Source organism: Nanorana parkeri, unplaced genomic scaffold (assembly GCF_000935625.1).
Source record: "Nanorana parkeri isolate BGI_ZX_2015 unplaced genomic scaffold, ASM93562v1 scaffold1398, whole genome shotgun sequence".
In the NCBI taxonomy this organism is placed as follows: domain Eukaryota; kingdom Metazoa; phylum Chordata; class Amphibia; order Anura; family Dicroglossidae; genus Nanorana; species Nanorana parkeri.
This window is the reverse complement of record NW_017307666.1, coordinates 206,343-225,219: the sequence shown is the minus strand read 5'-3', so window position 1 is coordinate 225,219 and position 18,877 is coordinate 206,343. Positions and strand designations below refer to the sequence as shown.

The following is an 18,877-nucleotide window of genomic DNA, read 5'->3' as shown; positions in this document are numbered from 1 at the left end:
GAAGCTGCAGCCGGCTGGGGGGCGGGCGTGTGGGTGGGGCGGGAGCTGCGGCCGGTCTTTACACTTAAAATTCAGTTTATGTGCAGCTACCCCGAAAGTAAGACCTAGCGGATTTCTGTAATATAAGACCTACCACCGAACTAGGTCTTATTTTCGGGGTAGGTCTTATATTACAGAAGTCCCCGAAGATAGCGCTAGGTCTTACTTTCGGGGTAGGTCTTACTTTCGGGGAAACACGGTAGTATCTATAAACTGGATTATGTCCTCTCTTGTATGCATTACTTTCGTAGTATATAGCGCTTTATAAAACTGATTTTTTATTTTTTTTTATTTTTTAAACAATGTAAATACAGCCATCAAGGTCCTTCTTTTTAAATTCCTTCACGTATGGAACAGAATTTTGTGACTGACAATTGAGCAAGCAATCTCGCAGTGTTCTCCCCTCTTCCCAGTATTTTTGATTTACCAAACAATTAATTTGTTGCCTTTTTCCTTTTGAATGTGTTTTAAATGCTCTTGGGCTTTACACCATTCTCCACACATTTTTTCATCCGAATTTATTCAACTGGGCTTCCTTCTTGCCCACTTCTATCCACGCCTCTTCCTCCTTATTCCACTTCCTCCTTACCCTACTAATCTGTTGTGAAAATATCCCCCTCATATATGCCTTTAGAGAATCCCATATAATCCCCTGTGACTCTGACTTTGCATTTGTATTTAAGAATAGCGATCTCTCTTCCCAATTTATCCTCATCCGGTAACATACATAACCAACCCGGATTCCATTTCCATGGTAACTTATGATAATAGCCCCATTTTAAATTATCCTGAGTCCCTGACTATTGGTGAATGATCAGAAAGTGATCTAGGTTGTATCTCAACTAATTTAATCAGTGGTAATAAATCTCTTGAACATAAAACTTAATCTATCCTAGCCAATGTGTTTTAGAAAAACATTTGAATTGACTTATTAGTATTATTAGTGATTTATTCTACTGGGTGCAGCGGACGCCACACATCATACAACCCCGTCTCTTTACAAAAATTATACAATGCAGTGACCTCACTAGTGCCCTGTTACAGGGAATTTATCTAATAGTGCATTCATAGTTACATAGTATTTGAGGTTGAATAAAGACATTAGTCCATCAAGTCCAACCTATTAGGATCTCATTCTAGGAGTACCTGTACCCCTGTATATTACGGTCCCTTAAGAAATCGTCCAAAAGTTTCTTGAACAATTCCACATTATTTGCTGAAATCACCGCCTGTGGCAGTGAGTTCCAGACCCTAACTGATCTTACTGTGAAGAACCCCCTTCGCCCCTTGTGCTGGAATTTTTTTTCCACCAATTTTAGGTGATGGCCTCTAGTTTTTGTAACGGAGTTAATTTTAAACAGTTTATCGCTAATGTTGCTACCACCATTAAACATTTTGTACATGGAAATCATATCCCCCCTTAATCTCCTCACCTCTAATGTGAACATGTTTAAATTTAGTAGCCTCGTCTCGTAGCTCTGGTCCTCCATACCCCTAATTAGTTTGGTTGCCCTTCGCTGGACTTTTTCCAACTCAAGGACATCTTTTCTTAGTACTGGTGACCAGAACTGGACCGCGTACTCCAGATGAGGTCGAACCAATGATCTATAAAGTGGCAAAATTATAGACTTGTCCCTGCAATACATCCCCTTTTTAATACAGGACAAGACCCTGCTAGCTTTGTTTACAGCAGCCTGGCACTGCAAACTACCTTTCAGTTTGTGGTCTACAATGACCCCCAAATCCTTCTCCATTTCTGACTTCCCCAGCGGCATACCCATAATTGTATAACCCATTTGTTTATTTTTAATTCCAAAGTGCATTACTTTGCATTTATCGACATTAAACCTCATCTGCCACATTAATGCCCACTCCCCTATTTTATCCAGGTCCTCCTGTAATGTTATAGTGTCTAAGTCCGTGTCTATTACCCTCCCTATTTTGGTGTCATCCGCAAACACGGAAATATCGCTGTTAACACCCTCCCCGATGTCATTAATAAATAAGTTGAACAATATGGGACCCAGCACAGAACCCTGAGGCACACCGCTCATTACACTAGCCCAGTCTGAAAAGGTGCCATTTACAGATACCCTCTGGACACGTTCCCGTAGCCAGTTCTCTATCCACGTACACACCACCTCATCTATGCCCATAGCCCTCAGCTTGTGTAGCAAGCGTTTGTGTGGTACCGTATCAAATATTCATATAATTTATTAAAGTCCCCCATTACTATAATGTGAATAGGTTTATTTATCCTTAATAAAAGCAATCATTTTCTGGAGTACCACATTGGAATGAGGAGGAATGTAATACGTTTACCAAAATACATTCCAAATCATAGATTTTACAGCGTATGAATACATATCTGTCTTTTTCGTCACATTGAACCTGTAAACAGGAAAAAGCTATATGTTTACAAACCAGCTCTGTTACCCTCTCTAGAATATACGAAATTACTTGCGCTCTAACCACCTCACATTATCACCCACCATATGAGGTTCTTGTAAAAATAACTATTGAAGGCTTTTGGGTCATAATGTAAGAAAACACTGCGCAACGCTTTATTTTATTACCCAGACCCCTAACATTCCAGGATATTATCGAGAACTTTTGTTTATGCACACCCAGCCATTTACAACATCCGCATCACAGCCATATACCAGAGCATAACCCACAGAAAATGCCATAATAACGTCCTCCTTTTCCTCTTTTTCCTTGAAACTGATGCAAAACAGAGACATCACATCTCTCCCTCCCTCATTCGCGCTCTCTCTCCCTCCCTCATTCGCGCTCTCTCTCCCTCCCTCATTCGCGCTCTCTCTCCCTCCCTCATTCGCGCTCTCTCTCGCTCTCATTCGGTGTCAGATTCCTCGCATCACCTTTCAACATCTCGTGGAGTCATCTCGTGGCCCAACGGAGTACTGATGGGGTGGTCATAATAATCTGGCCACTCAGTGTACACCCAGCCACAGATACAGTGCCCAGCTCACGGACATTACGGAGGATCATTTCCTCATCTCTTTAATTAAAAAGTCTGAGCAACATAGTCCTAGGAGGATTTCCTGATAATGGAGGGAGTGAAGGAATTCTATGTGCTCGTTCAATCATAAACATAGGAGATAAACACTCTCTTCCTATTATCTCTGTTATCCATTTCTCAGAAAAGGACACAGGGTTTAACCCCTCGGTATGGTCGGGTAAATAATTGTGATATTTTTTTCGTCTTGATCTACTTTCAATTTCTACAAGTTTAAGGGAAGAAGCTAGTTTTTACCATTTTGAGATCAGCACCGACAGACCTTTTTATATCCTCCATTTACTGATTCTACCTTTTTGCTTCATTAACCCTTTCTCTGATTGTTGTTTTTTTTTGTTTTGCATGTCCTGTCTGAGAAGAGAAATTAATGAAATCAAGGACATATTACAGGCTTGTACTGCTGAGAGCACCTCTTTTAATGTGGGATCCTCAGGGTTATCTGCATAGTTCAGGTAACTGCCCACCTACTCCATCCACAATCCCCCCTTCTGCTCCCCCATCTGCATCTGAGACATCTTCAACAGGCTTGCACATGATTTTTCTTTTCCCCCCCATACATTTTTTGTTTGAGAGGGGTGTCCATGCCTGTCAATAATGATCTGGCGACTTTCTACAGTTTTGCCGCCACTTTTTTGATTTTCCTTGCTGTGTCTGGCAGATGTCTGGGGGATTATCCTTTTTTTTTTTTTCCCCCCACCCTTCACTGGCAGTCAGAGCCCTTTGCAGAGCTCAAGATGACACTCTCCCCTCACCGGATCTTCACATTCAGGCCTCTGTATTGTGCTTTCTGGATATTTTTTGCTGGACAGTCTGCCCTGTAGCCTTGCCGTTCAGGCACACTGCATCCTCCTCCACAGCTGACCAGGTGACACCTCCGACTGCACTGCCATAGAGCCCAAGCACTTCCTTCTCTCCTCACCCGCAAGTCTCGGTCGCTCAGCTCGCTCCGTCAGCCTGCATCGGAACACAGGTTTTGTCGGGGCTTTTTAGCAGCAGCAGGATGCCAAGTGGAGCCACATAACACGTCGGGCCTCTCACCTGCACGTCCACTAACATCCTCTCCTTGGCCACACCCTCCCCAGACCCTTGATATTGACTTCACTTTTTTTATTGATCTGTGCACAATTAATGGAGCAATTTGCTCACAGGGTTCTTGCAATCATGCGCCTTCTACAAGAGAATCCAGTTCTGACACTACTGGACCTCCACTTCTTAGTGTGCATGAGGCTTCTATTAGAATCTCTGATTTTTAGAATCTTCACTGTCTTCTCTTGAATAGCCTGTATCTTAAATAAGAACTTTTAGTGGGGCTTGCAGTGGGGCTACCCCAAGGGTTAGGTGCTCGTTTACGTCTACAGACGAAAATTACAAAGAAATACTCATCTGAACCTTGGAACTGGCTGGCTTCCCTGCAGCCTGTCTCCTTCTCCACTCCAGCAATGGAATGTCTAATAGCCAGCTGGCTGCAAGTTTCCAGTGAGTATTCTTTATTTTTGTTCCTGGACGAGAACAAGCGACCTACACAAACACTCGCACCCTCTCGCACCAAGACTTTAACAAGTTCCTTATATCTCCGCTCTACAAAACCTATGCCATGATTGATTTTTAGGCATCCACAGAGTCTGCTTCATTAAAGCATAACAAATTTTATTAAACAAAATCCATTAATCATTTAGTAAAAGCATAAAATCATGATGAAATCAATCAGCCCCTCAAGGTTGTCCCCTTCCCTCTCCTATCTTTTCACCTACAAACACTCATTCGTTCTATTTTTGCAATATTTCATATTCTATCCATTCATTAAATTGGTTTGGTTGATACTATAACTCATTGTTGGAGAATATGCTCCTGAAGCCACACTGACTGTGAAATACGTTGAGAAAAATTCTTCTACACACACAGCAATGAGTTATAGTATCAACCAAATCAATGTATTTAATGGCTTATATATGAAATATTGAAAAAATAGAATGAATGGGTGTTTGTAGGTGGAAAAATAGGAGAGGCAAGGGGACAAGATATCCCTGCAAGCCCAGTGGTCAGGACATTCTGTTGCCCACCTGCAGAGTTCCTCTCAGTGGGATAGTGTAAATCCAGAGGCTTTCATGGGATCTACTTGCTGGAAGATAGACTCCTTCTTTTTTTTTTTTTTTTGTAGCTTCTTATAAGGCTACTTATTTCTGTGTGGAAAAATGTGCCCCCTTTTAAGGGGGCTTTGCTTCGTGATTCATAGAATAATGTATTAGAGAGGCTATCCTATAGTTACCACACCTTTTGGGTCTATGCTGAAGGTTCTGCTTCTCATCTTCCCGGTCTTGATGTCCTTGTATGCCAGTTTGCAGTACAGCATAGCCTCCTTCCTCTCCTTTTTATATGGTTGCTGTGCATCACCTTACCCTTCTTTTTTTTAAAAACATTTTTTATTGAAGAGATTTAGGATTTACTACCCCTTTTTTCCAGTTTATGGTTTGTTCTCTTTCCTGTTTACATTGCTTCTGAGAGGCTTGTTATAGCCATGTACATCTCTTGAGAGATGACTTGTCTATCGGGTACAGTCATCATTTTTATTAACCTTCCCTTTCCCTGAACTCAAAGGTTACGGTCTCTAAATCCCAAAGATCCCCACTCTGATGCCACTAAAAACAACTTTGTCTCCAACAAGATACCACTCGGTCCCTCTCAAGGTCTGCTACATTTTACTAACCTGTTTCACCACAAACGGCCACGTAACTGGTTAGTCTTTTTGTGTGGACAAACCTTTTGGTTAATGGTTTTTCACTTCAGGCTTTGGCTGTTACCTGGTTGGTCCTTTTTTTTTTTTTTTTTTTTCTTTGGACATATCTTTTCTGTTCATCCTTTCTCTTCCCTCCACTCAAGGGTTAGGTATCCTAGGCTTCTGGCTTTATCCCATTTAACATCCTTTTATTGTTGACTACCTGTTTTCCTTATTGTATGCAATTGGTTGTCCTTTACATTATTGGTTGAGGTACACCCATTCTTCAGGTAGAAAACCAAAGCAGAAATTGCTATTTGGTCATGGCAATTTCCTGATGTGTTTTTAAACCTTTTTGTTTTTAGTTTAGCCTTTGTTCATGCATTGACACCTTCAGATACTACTTGTAATCGGATTGCCCCATCCCTTGGATCCCTCTGTGGCTATTGACCATCCCTCAGTTAAACTGCTTTTGGATGTCTATAATGTCCTGAGATTCACTACATTCCTGTGTCCCTCAAGGAATGATAAAGGAAACGAGATTTTGTACTTAGCGTAAAATCTTTTTCTAGCAGTCCATTGAGGGGCGCCGTTATCTCCACCCCTACTGGCCTTCTGTACTACTTGTGCACAAAAATGAGGTATTACAATTGGAAGCTGGGTTATACAGGGGCTTGCTTAATGTATTTTGTTTACCGGTGTCCAAACCCCATAAAGGCACCTGTATAACCCAAATGTCTATGAATTCCTACATTCCAGTGTCCCTCAATGGACTTGAAGGAAAAGGTTTTTACGGTATGTACAAAAATCTTTTTTATAAGTACATGGACATGTGGACAGTGTGCACACTTCACCAAAGTATACAACTTGTTATTGGGCTCACTTCCAGGTGTCCGTATCTGCTACAGGGCAACATCACGGTCTCCGCCTCCCTACGGAAAAAAAAAATTATGTTTTGGAGGTTTCCTTGTGTGGATCACTTTCCTGAAAAGAAAAACAAAGGAGGTCCAGGAAATAAGGTTGCAGTATTAAGTGCAGTTTGACCCATGCTTTGCAGAAGGGTCAGCTAAGGGGTGAGTTCTTGTCAAATTTATAAGTGGAAGAGGTGTTGGGAGCACTTGATTTGGTGAGCACTTTTGAGAATACTGTTTGAAGACTAAATGACACAGTGAATAATTGTTTTTTGGGGACTTCTTTGCACCCTTTATTATACATATATGTACAAGGTTTAATTTTGGCACATAGTAATGTTGTGCTTTTAGATGTTGCATAGATTTGTATTTTTTGTAACAATGTATACATTTGTAAAATTTGTATTTTGTTGTAGGTAGGGAAAGGTTAAATTAGGGAAGGTTCCTTCAGGACAGTCGCTAAACTCTAGTGCCGGAGTGATTGAGACATCTCTGCAGTTTTCTTGTCTCCTTGAATACAATAATTTTGGTTGGTTAAAGTGCATGTAAATTAACCTCTCCCGTTTTTGGCTTATGTTTTTATTTTTCCCCTTGACATATGCTTTTAGGTTTTTATAGTTGGAGAAGTAAAAGGTACAGGCTATAGCATATATTTGCTTCTATTGAAGTCTGGGGGGCGCATGATCGGCACCTCATAAAAACGATCTGTTGGCTCTATAGCCGGCGGATTGCTTGTATATAAACAGGCATCGCTGCCTGTTTTTAAAGTATGACAGTTTCCCCGCTCACACGTGAGTGGGCGGGGGCTAACGGACCGTCTTTAGGTGGCCTGTTACATCCAGGAAGCTCCCGGCCGTTCTAATACAACGGCCGGCCGGGTTGCGGTTAAAAAAATATAATGTCTTGTTAAGGTCCAGTTCACACCACAAAGTCTGCGTTTTTGCAGATCGCACTGGACTTGAACGCAGGCACTAATGTGCCATGCGTTCAGGTGCGGCCAATCACACAGTGGGTGGGCAGTGTGGCTGCGGTGCCATTGACTTCAATGCTCTGCCACACCCCCACCCGCCCCTGAACGCAGGGAGCCAGCCGGCTTGCGTTCCAGAGGCCAAACGCTCTGGAACGCAGACTTTGTGGTGTGAAGCGGCCCTAAAAGAAAACAAAAATAAACAAAACAGTGAATTAGGGGATAATGGGAAATATGCTTATGCATTAGAATGCTTAGTTGCATGGCTCCTATACACTGGCTACAATTGTTGGTACACAGCACTACAGGATGTTCTGAGGCTATGTTCACACCATATCTGGAGCAGATCTGCAAAAGCAGTGCAACGCATTTTTACCACGATTTTACAGCAATTTGCTGTGTTCCGGTGCTGTTTTCTTTTTGCTTAAAATGGGCTTTCAGGTGCTTTTCAGTTCGTTTGCATGCGTTCAATGCGCTTCCATGTGTTCCAGTGCATTCCAGACTAGAGAAAATGAGACTGGCAGTATTTTTTTTTTTTAAAGTCCTGACCGGAACAGACTGCACTGGTGTGAACAGGGTCCAGAATGTATAGGGATACATTGGGATGCTTTTTTTTTGGACCAGGTACAAACTGTTCTGGTCTGGACATGATCAGGACATGGTGTTAACAAGCCCTTAATCAGTGCGCCTCATATATGATGTTTACTTAAGAATTTCTCTGTCACTCTGAGATATGGCAAAGCTGGCTGCAGATGCCTGGACACAAATTTTACTCGAACTAGATTCCAGCTAACTGGGTTAACAGCTCAGTGCTGTCGAGTATACCATGAACTAATTTCTTTTTCCCTCCACAAAGTAAAATCCTTTTTTAAATCCTAGTTTTTTATCTGCTTATTTTAGTATCATTTGGGTACGTTGGTGTCCATATGGTTCAATACACTAGTCTACAAGGAGACCGCCTCGAAAATTGGCTAAATTTTACCAGAATTGGGTCACTAATAAAGGAAAATAAGTCCCGAGTATTAATTGGATCCACTTTCAAAAATACATCTTCGGGTCAAAATTGCATCAAAATAATTCAAAATTACGAGGGGGATGTGCGATTGTGCTCCATAACTTCTGCAAAATGGGATACAGCAATGAGAATGGTGCCACACCTATCATTATAAATGTATCATTTTATTGATGCCAATAACCATGCAAAAAAAGCAGTCGATACTATGATTGGTGGGTTCTCTCCACACCATTGGGATTGCGAAAGGCATGGACCTTTTTCTTGTTTAGCCACGTATTGCCACAATAATGAGGGGCCCAACTCTTGTCCTGATCCCCTATTTTGCATCCAAAATATAGGTGGTATGCCTTTTTTTTTTACCACTGCCGTCATACTGCACTTTTGAGATGCAAATGTAGCAGAAGCGATCTGCGTTGTTTAGAAAGTTTCGAGGCATCTTAGCTTCTGAGGTAAAATATCACGCAACTGTTCCTTGGAAATGTTAGGCAATGACCCTTTCAAAAGCCACCAGATGTAACTGTATGATGCGTAGATCTGACCAAGACAAATGTACCTTGCAATAAAAGAACAATAAATTACAGAGCCCAAGGAAATCTCACCGCTCCAATTCTTTAGTCTCCACCTTGGGATGTAGTAGTATACGAACAGACCACACTACTATAGACTTTATTGAAATTGACAGCAAATCCAGTATAACAGTGAATAAAAGAATATAAAGCAGCAAATACCAGCACCGCAAACCCCCAACCAGCTACAACCTCTCATGTTTCACCCGTAGGCTTATTCATAGAGGTCCTCTATGATCATCCGACACATCCCTCCCTTGTAAGCAAATATACTCGCCTGTGTTTAAATCTTTATTGTGTAATATCTTGAAAACATTAGCCAACCAGCACATTATCACCTGTTTTCTAATGCATCTAATCAAAATATGTAAGAATTAACACATTTTATCTCTGAGGTCAATAATTTCCCAAAATTTGTAGACCAGTGATATTGGTTTATTGAAGACTTCAAACATAAACTGGGGCAAATGGTACTCTCTTCCCCATTGCGTGGGTGGCCTCTCAACATACTGTTCACTTTGATTTTTGGGGTGTCTTTTTTTGAATTCAGCCCTCTGTAGGTTGATTTTTCATTTCCATCAAACGATGTGGCATCCTTTCGTTCCGAACACATTACCCAGTCCAGTAACCAGTAAATATCCAGCATGATATATTTCTCCATTGAGATCTGATGTGTTTTCAAAGTGTTCCTTAAATTTTTGTTGAGTAGTTTATTTAGCATGTTGCTTAACAAATGAATTTGGCGATATCAGGGACCATCTTTTTAATGATTCTTTTAGCTATAGTAGTGGGCTTTCTTGCTCCTCCTACAAACCTTGACTATTGGGTCTATTTTATAAATGCTTTTAAACCACCCTCACCCAAGATTCATGCATTTTATAATCTGATTCGAATTTGGTGAAAATGTTGTGTGGAAAACTAGGGATGCACCGATATATATCGGCCGTCGAAACATATCGGCCGAAAATGGCACTTTTGGCATAATGCGGAAAGTGCCATTTTCTGGCCGATATGGTGGTGCATCCATGCTTTCTTTCCTCCCCGCTGGGCGCTGCTCTGTGTCCCAGCGGGGAGGAGAGAAACTGTGACAGGCGGCCGAGCGCTGCGTGAGGAGAGCACTGTAAGCAGCCGGCGTCTCTCCTCCCACACCGCTCAGCCTCCTGTCACAGTCCGGCAGAGCGGTGTGTGGGCGCAAACAGTCCCGGCTGTCACAAGAGGCTGAGCAGTGATCGCTGAGTGTTTGTACATAATTTAGGACAGAGTATGTTTACTATAGCCTCAATTATGAATGAATGGAAAGTGATCTACATCACCTCCTGTTCATTCATGATTGTGGTTATAGTAAATACACTATGTCCTCATGTTATGAATGAACAGGAACACTCGTTCCTGTTTATTTTATAACAGGGGCTGCAGAACAAGAGATTGAGGACTTTGTGTCCTCAATCTCTTTTTCTATTTTAAAAGGGAAATATCAGTGGTCTGTTTAGACCCCTAATATTTCCCCGAAGCCCCTAAAAGTAAAGTTAAAAAAAAAAATATGTCATAAAAAATTAAAAAGTAAATAAAATTATTTTAAAAAATTGGAAAAAGTTAAAATAAAAGCATTTTCGGTTTCGGCCTGACATTTTTTTTATTTCGGTTTCGTTTCGGTTTTGAAATTTGCATTTCTGTGCACCTCTAGTGAAAACATTTATATACTCCTATCAATCAGCCAACACTTTAGGCTCCATTCACACATGAGCGGTTTCCACACGGAAACGTGCTAAACATTAAAAAAAATGTATTCCAATGTGCATCATTCAGGCTTCCCGCAAAAAAGTCTGAATGTGATTTTAGGGGTGGATTCGACACTTTTGCGGCTATAGTAATAGCCACAAATGTGCAAAATCTGCGCATATTTAAAAAATTTGTTTTCTGTGCAGAAAACGGAAACGCCATATGTGAATAGAGCCTGAAAAAGAACAATGACCTGTGTGGCTAATATCTTCTCTGAGCATTCATAAAGAATTATCTTTGCCCTCTAGTGGATGTCCTTCAAATTGCTATATTTGATGCAGTAACAAAAATATGTGAGCACAAGTTTGTTAAAATGAGCAAGTCACATCAAAAGATTCTTTCAGGCATACAATTCAATAATTAATCATTGTGTTGCCTTAAAATGCTGTGAGCGGAACTCATCAAAACAGGAGCAGACAGAATCTGAGTAACCATTTGGCTTCTATTTATCATTTTCAAAGCTCAACTGAACAAATTAAAGAGATAAGCTTATTGGTTACTATAGGCAACTGCTCCAGATTTTGTCTGCTCCAGTTTTCATAAATCCGCCCCACTATACTTTCCTTTTCAATTGGCATTTGAATGAATAAAGGAATTAAGGGGAATGCATCAAAACTGTAGCAGACAGAATCTGAAACAGTTGTTCATAGTGATTATTGAGCTTCTCTCTTCAGTTAGGCTTTGAACATCCACTCTAGAAACTTATGGTTGCCAGAGGCAACTGCTCCAGCTTTGCTAAATTCCCCCCATTGTGTATAATGCCTTATCATATAGCCTAGCTGTTTCTCTTTGTAGGCTTAAGAAGAAACAGACTGAAGTGGCAATTGGTAAATTAACATTATAGGGTGTAATGTAAACAAACTTCTATCAGGCTATCCAGGGCCGGATTAAGAGCATCATGGGCCTGGTGCTGAGAATTTCGGTGGGCCTTTTTATGGAGATGTCGACTGTCACCAAGGGCCCTCTTCCTCCTGTCCAGGCTGTGATTTGTAGTCTCTCTACAGCTTGGAGTCAGTGGTGGAGCGCCAAAGCCCGGCTGAAGCTGTGAGCCTGGTAGAACTGCCACTGACTCCAAGTTGTAGAGACTACAAATCTCAGCAATGCAGAATACCGCCAACTATAGAGGACTACAAATCCTAGCAATAAATTATACAGCAATGCAGAATAATGCCACCAACTATAGAGGACTACAAATCTCAGCAATACACATATAAAGCAATGCAGAATTGCACTGGCTATTGAAGACTACAAATCCCAGCAATACATTAAGCACTGCAGAATTCCCCCAGCTATAGAGTACTGCAAACCCCAGCAATACATTATACAGCAATGCAGATGGTGGGACGGCTGGGCCTATTTACAGGGGTGGGCCTGGAGCGGCAGCTCCACCCGCCCCTATGTTAATCCCAACCCTGAGGTTATCCCTTTCACTCGATAGTTCTTAAAGGAGAACTATGGGGTTAAGTCTTTTCCCCATAGTTCTCAGGGTAACGGGAGGACACAAACTAGCGTCCTCCTGTCACCCTAGGCTCCGTATACCGCGAGCTGTAGCTCGCGGTATACTGAGACACCGCAGCTGAAGCGGGTCCCGACAATTGTGCCGGGATTCGAGAGGTGAGCGAACGCCCGTATCTGTTCGCTCACCTCCCGATCTACTGAGCCGACCTGTGACAGTCTCATTGTCACAGGTCGGCTAGAACTATGAGGTGAGTGGAAATCACTCATCTCATAGTTCTCAGTTCTTTTTTTAAGGAGCAAACTGAGATGGCTACTGCAGCTGAGTTGTATTGTACCTGGATGGATGGATGGAGATGGAGATAATTTTTTTTGAGTAGAACAAGCTTTCTTGTAAAGACTGTTTTGTCGTTTCTCCTTATATGCTTTGTGTTATTTCATTTCTTACAGCCTAAGCCCACAAAGGGTCGCATGCGTATCCATTGCCTTGAAAATGTTGATAAAGCACTACAGTTCTTAAAGGAACAGAAAGTACATTTGGAGAATATGGGGTCGCATGACATTGTGGATGGCAATCACAGACTGACGCTAGGGCTTATATGGACCATTATTCTTCGATTTCAGGTAATGTTGCACAAAGCAAAAATCTCAATTTTTCAGAAACAAGGGATCACTAACACCTAGTGTAAATACAGATTATTTACATAGCCATAGTGGTGTAATGAGAGGTTTATACATACACATATAGGTTACAGGCTAAGACATTGCACTTAAAACTGGCTCAGTACTGGCATCCAGAAATTCACAGGGCAGGTATAATGCTATTCTCCGCTCCCTATTGTGAAGTACACTGGGCCTCTTAAATCATCAACTGAATTGTCAAACTGCAGCTCTCTAAGCTAAGGGATCCTCCCACTAATTCCACTATAGTTTTAGTGTCTTCAAGAGAAACCTTTTATAGTAGTCTATTTTTTAAAGCTAGCTGGCTTCCAACCTCAAATAGGCTTTAGGAAGCTCAGTGTCAAATTCTGCCTATCCCTCTCAGATCCTATTTACACACATAAAGATCCCTTCATGGTGATCGGGATAGTTCAACCCATGCTTGTATACAGATGGAAGAGCTGTCTGAATACCTTTTCTCAAACACACCATCTGACAACAGGCAGTGATATCTGCTCACCTTAGCCACTTCTCCCTAACTGCCTACTTGGAGATGGCAGAGTTCCATACCCCACAGCCAATCCCCTGGAATTAAGTTCTAAATACCATTTACAACTCTCTCTAGCAGCCCTTGCTGTGGACAAAACTTTAAGCAGCTTCACCCTTGTTGCACTTTGCTTCCTTTTGAGTTGTTGAGGCTGTGGGTTTTAAAGTTGGGGTCTGTGATATAGATATATAGAGATAGATGGATAGTATGTAGCTATAGATGTTCATGTGAAGGTCCACACACATCGTGTTCTGGTTCAAATAAAGAAAGCTCTATTGGTGACAGTGTTAATGCATCTATCCATCCCCTGTGAACAATGTTTAACATAAATGCCATTCTGCTTAGTATTGTTTTTATTTATTTTTTAAATTTGTAATTTAGAAATATTCTTTGAGAGAGCAGTTTTTTTATTTTTATAATAAGCTACCTTTAATGTATTTCTTTTTAGATCCAAGATATTAGTGTTGCGACAGAAGACAACAAAGAAAAGAAGTCGGCTAAAGATGCCTTATTGCTCTGGTGTCAGATGAAAACTGCTGGGTGAGCATATCTGGAAACCAATTCAAGAGTGCTAAAGACAGTTCCTGGAATTCATAAACATTCTTTAGAATTGTCATACCTCTGCACAACAAATGTCTTTGCCTGTGACAAATTAATGTACCTGTCAGAAACCGGTACATGGATCTTTCACATGGAGGCATGGGGTAGGGCGGCAGCACTGAGTCTGGAGTGTCCATACCGCAGACATTTCAGTTTTCAGTGCATACTCAGCCTTAGGCGTACATTGTCATTGGTTGCTTTGACTCTTGTACAGGGTGCTTGGTTGTTATGGTGCTGTGTGACCAACAGTGTCCTAGCAACCAAGGATGCTGTGCAGCTGAGAACATCCTAGCATCCAAGGAAGCTGTGCTGCCTACAGCATCCTAGAAACTACTGCCAGGGGATGGGTTGGTCACACAGCCCTGTTCCAAAATGACATTGGTCTTATTTATCTCCATTTTTCTTATCTCCAATCTGGTGGTATTTGTTAATTTGTCGTAGCCATAGCGGCATATTAGTAAACTGTCACAAACAAGAACTTCTTGAATATGTTGCACGTGTCGGATCCAGCAAGGAAAAAGTTGCAAGACTTGCATTAATTTGGTGCTACACTTATAACAACAAAAACACTAGAAATCTGTTGCAAAGGCTGTATTGAATCTTTACAATAATTGTAAATGTGCTGTCTTCAATAGCTCATTGCACAAATAAGGAACTAAACATACCAAAGTGGTGACCTAAGATAACGCATAATATAATTATTCACTGTATGTATCTAATCTATCATATAAAGTAGTATTCACGATAGGTACTCTAATCTGACAGATCAGGTACTCTAATCTGACAGATCATTTATTCATTAAGTGCCTGGGCATTTTGATGCTCAAAGCTAAGCGCAATAGAATGACTGACTTAATTTTGCAAACCCAAATAAAAATGTTTTTTTCTCTTTCAGATATCCTAATGTCAATGTTCATAATTTCACAACAAGCTGGCGTGATGGTCTTGCATTTAATGCCATTGTACACAAGCACAGGTCAGCATCTGTTTATGAAAGCAGTTGTTTAGATAAAAAGCATTAAAGTTATGGAAAGTTGCTTTGTAAAGTACATTTGGAAATTATTTCAGCTGAACAAAACTTTAGGACTTAAATGTTATAATATGTATTCTGAATTCTGCAATGATAAAACGGAGGATGTGATTAGGATCTTGTATGGAATAAATAAGTATTTACAAGTGTGTTTTGTACTTTGTATCTATACATGTGTTTAATGTTGTACTGTGGTGTTCACTCCAAGGCCAGACCTCATTGAATTTGACACACTGAAGAAATCCAATGCACATCACAACCTGCAAAATGCATTTAACACTGCTGAGAGAGAGCTGGGCCTTACTAAACTTCTGGACCCTGAAGGTATAAGAATGTGTACTCTGTCTCATTTTTAGGGAAGTACAAGTGACTGTTTAGTACCAGTAGTTGACGTTGTGTATGATAAAACATTTTTTTTTTTAAACTGAGAGCATAGATTTCAGAAACGTATTGTACAGCATTAAAAAATGAGACGGTTATCTTTTTATTTGACAGATTATCTGCTTTCAGAAAACATATCTTTTTGGGTGGGACTTTAGTAAATGTTCAACTCAATGTGCATTTTACCATTTGTGTTGCATGTTCAGTTTTATGGCGGTTTCCCTTATTGGGGAGATTTCTACTTGTATCCTGTTCTGCATTTGTGAAAACCTGATAGAAGTCCTAACCATACTCCCATAAAACGAACAGGAAGTGGCAAGGCAAAAATCTCTCTGACTGGGACAGAGAGAGCAGTAAAAACTTGACTCTCCAAACTCTAATCTCTTTATCCAGACTAGCAAAAAGTAATTGGGATAAATGTATGTGGTTTTTTTTTTTTGTTTAAACATGTTTTTTTATTTTATTTGTTTTATTTATTTTCAGATGTAAATGTGGATCAACCAGATGAGAAGTCCATTATTACCTATGTGGCGACATTTTATCATTATTTTTCTAAAATGAAGGCTCTGGCAGTTGAGGGAAAACGTATTGGAAAGGTATCATATTACATATGCTTTACACTTGTTGTTTTTTGGATAAATAATAAAATTGACCAACCATTTGATTATTTTGCATTTTAATGAGTATACATTGCCACGGGTTTGTAGTAATCCCCATCAGGCAAGAAGTATGCACCCGCCATGGCTTTTGGGGCATGTACTTGCATAATTATTCTGTTTGTACAATTATTTTTTTATAAGACTGAAACAAAGAATTGTAGGAAAGGGGTTTTTACTTTTTAGTCATTTGAGAGCTTGGCTTCTTGTAAGCTCCCGTAAATGTCCAATTACATTTTGTTTTAAATTCAATATAGTATGTAAAAATAAGCAAATGGTTTGCTCCTGTTTCAAAATGTCTCATTTCAAATCTAAGCATTGAACATTCTAGGCATGCAAATTTTGGAGGGGAAAACCTGATAAGACATGCAGACACGCATCCATTAGCATCATATTTTTGGTACATTAAAAGTATAAATAAAGCATTGGATTTTTTTTTTCAAACTTTTCCCTGAACATCATCTTGGTCCATATAATCTGTGATTTTTCTTTCTTATACATATTCTTTGCCCACTGTTGTAGGCATTAAAAGCAACGTTTTCTTTGGGATTTTATTGAGTAATTTTATCCTATTTTCTGAGTGGATCTAGTTAACTGCACTATACTATGTATGTCTGATTCAATTATCCTTTACAACCCACACTACTGGCGCTCTCGCAGTACTGTAGTCCGTCCACAGAAATGCAGTGTGAATGGGCCCTTGCGCTTTCCTTCTCTTTTTATTTTGTCACTATCTTTCTTTACCATGGATCTAGTACAAGCACAAAGCCAATAGGTTATGAAAGCATGGCAGCTGACAGAGCACAGGCAGCCCATGTGTTTCAACCAATACACAACTATATTGTATGCATGACGACCACCTTTGTATTTTTGACATGCGCATTTGTCATCTGTTGAAATTACTATATGCAATGTGTGGTAACCCATAACAGTTCACTAATTACACCTTTTACATATTCTACTGCAGGAAGGTGAAATCAGAATGATTGCAATTAATTGTTGCATCTCATTATAAAATTTGTCCATTGCTATTCTTTTAACTTCACAGGTACTGGATCATGCCATTGAAGCGGATCAGCTAATTGAAAACTATGAGCACTTGGCATCTGAGCTTCTGCAATGGATTGAGCAGATGATCATTACACTCAACGATAGGAAGTTGGCCAACTCTTTAAGTGGTGTTCAAAACCAGCTGCAAGCCTTTAACACCTACCGCACAGTAGAAAAGCCTCCTAAGTGAGTATTTCTGTTTTAATCCTTCCTTTTAAATTTGGTTATTAGTAACTGACAGTGAAGAACATATAGACTTTTAAAGGTGAAAGACTAACAAAAATAGTCGTATCTTTCTAATGTGAACATTCACAGACACAGTGGAGCAACAGGGAAGCTGGCAATGTTAAGCTATGATTTTGATATAAAATACTTCATCCTATGCTAGAATGCTAGTGCGTGAAGGTTAATGTGCCTAACAGGTCAGTAAGCTGTAGTGACAGACATTGAATTTTGCATCAACAGTGATAAGCCCTCTTTGTGCCAAAACAGTTGAAATTTTTTATTCTTCCAAAATCTTTTCTGCAATCTAATATTAATTCTGCAAATCTAATATATAAAATATACAAAGATATATCCAGAATTTAAACATTTAGGATTCAAAGAATCGTTTTTAAGCGCATAAGAGAAGTTAGCCAGCTGTTAGTGTGTCAAAACATCTTGTAAAAATAGCCAGGTGGCTCTTGAACTACATGAAAAGCCAAACACATTTCATATTTGAACAAGTTTCTAAGATACTTCTAAGTGGGAATTTATCTTCCTCAAAATATTTGGATTTCCGCCTGAATCAACATCCTACCTGTGTTTGTGAGCTGCCCTAGCTGTATATATCCATCTGTCCATAATCCTGCATGCTCTGCCATGCCAAATCTCTTGTTGATGGTAACAAAAGCATTTACTTATTGCTATAATCTTTACTTCATTAAATGTTTTGCTTTCAGCAACTTTTTCTAGGTCTTGACTGGCTTCTTGTTTAAACATTTTAAATAGTAAAATTCAAATGTGCTTCTTTCAATGGTTTACCTGCGTCACTATTGTACTGTAATATTATTTTGAAAATATCTTGTTTTCCAACAAAACAGAATAAACACTTTCCAATTCTACGGAGATATATGTTAAGCAACAGATAAAAATGTATACTGCTCAAAAATATCTTCTAGATATACTCTAACTCATGCACAAATAAGATCCAAAATATAAGCTATACTTCAATCTACTTAGGTTAGATTACCTCTAACTAACATTGCCAGAGTCCCGAGCTTATGATGGCTTCCACAACAGATATGACTTCTTTTATTGGACTGTAAGGTTTTAGACATGCTTAACTAAAAAACAAATCACAAAATATTTGCAAACAATATGTCTAAAAAAAAAAAAACCCACAACAACATTTTAGTAGGTTATTCTGTCTAAATCTATTCATGGGCCCAAAAATGTTTTTCAAGATGGGTAGCTTTTTTTTTTTTTT

The 18,877-nt window shown here is 39.8% G+C and overlaps 1 protein-coding gene across 1 annotated transcript in view; it reads left to right on the top strand.

The window, feature by feature from the left end:
• Positions 1-18,877, top strand: part of LOC108798080 (spectrin beta chain, non-erythrocytic 1-like) — a 266,531-nt gene that overhangs the window by 176,387 nt on the left and 71,267 nt on the right. The window contains 6 exon segments of the mRNA XM_018569793.1: positions 12,936-13,109; positions 14,141-14,232; positions 15,188-15,268; positions 15,531-15,646; positions 16,187-16,299; positions 17,408-17,595. Coding sequence (XP_018425295.1) covers positions 12,936-13,109; positions 14,141-14,232; positions 15,188-15,268; positions 15,531-15,646; positions 16,187-16,299; positions 17,408-17,595 — 764 coding nt within the window.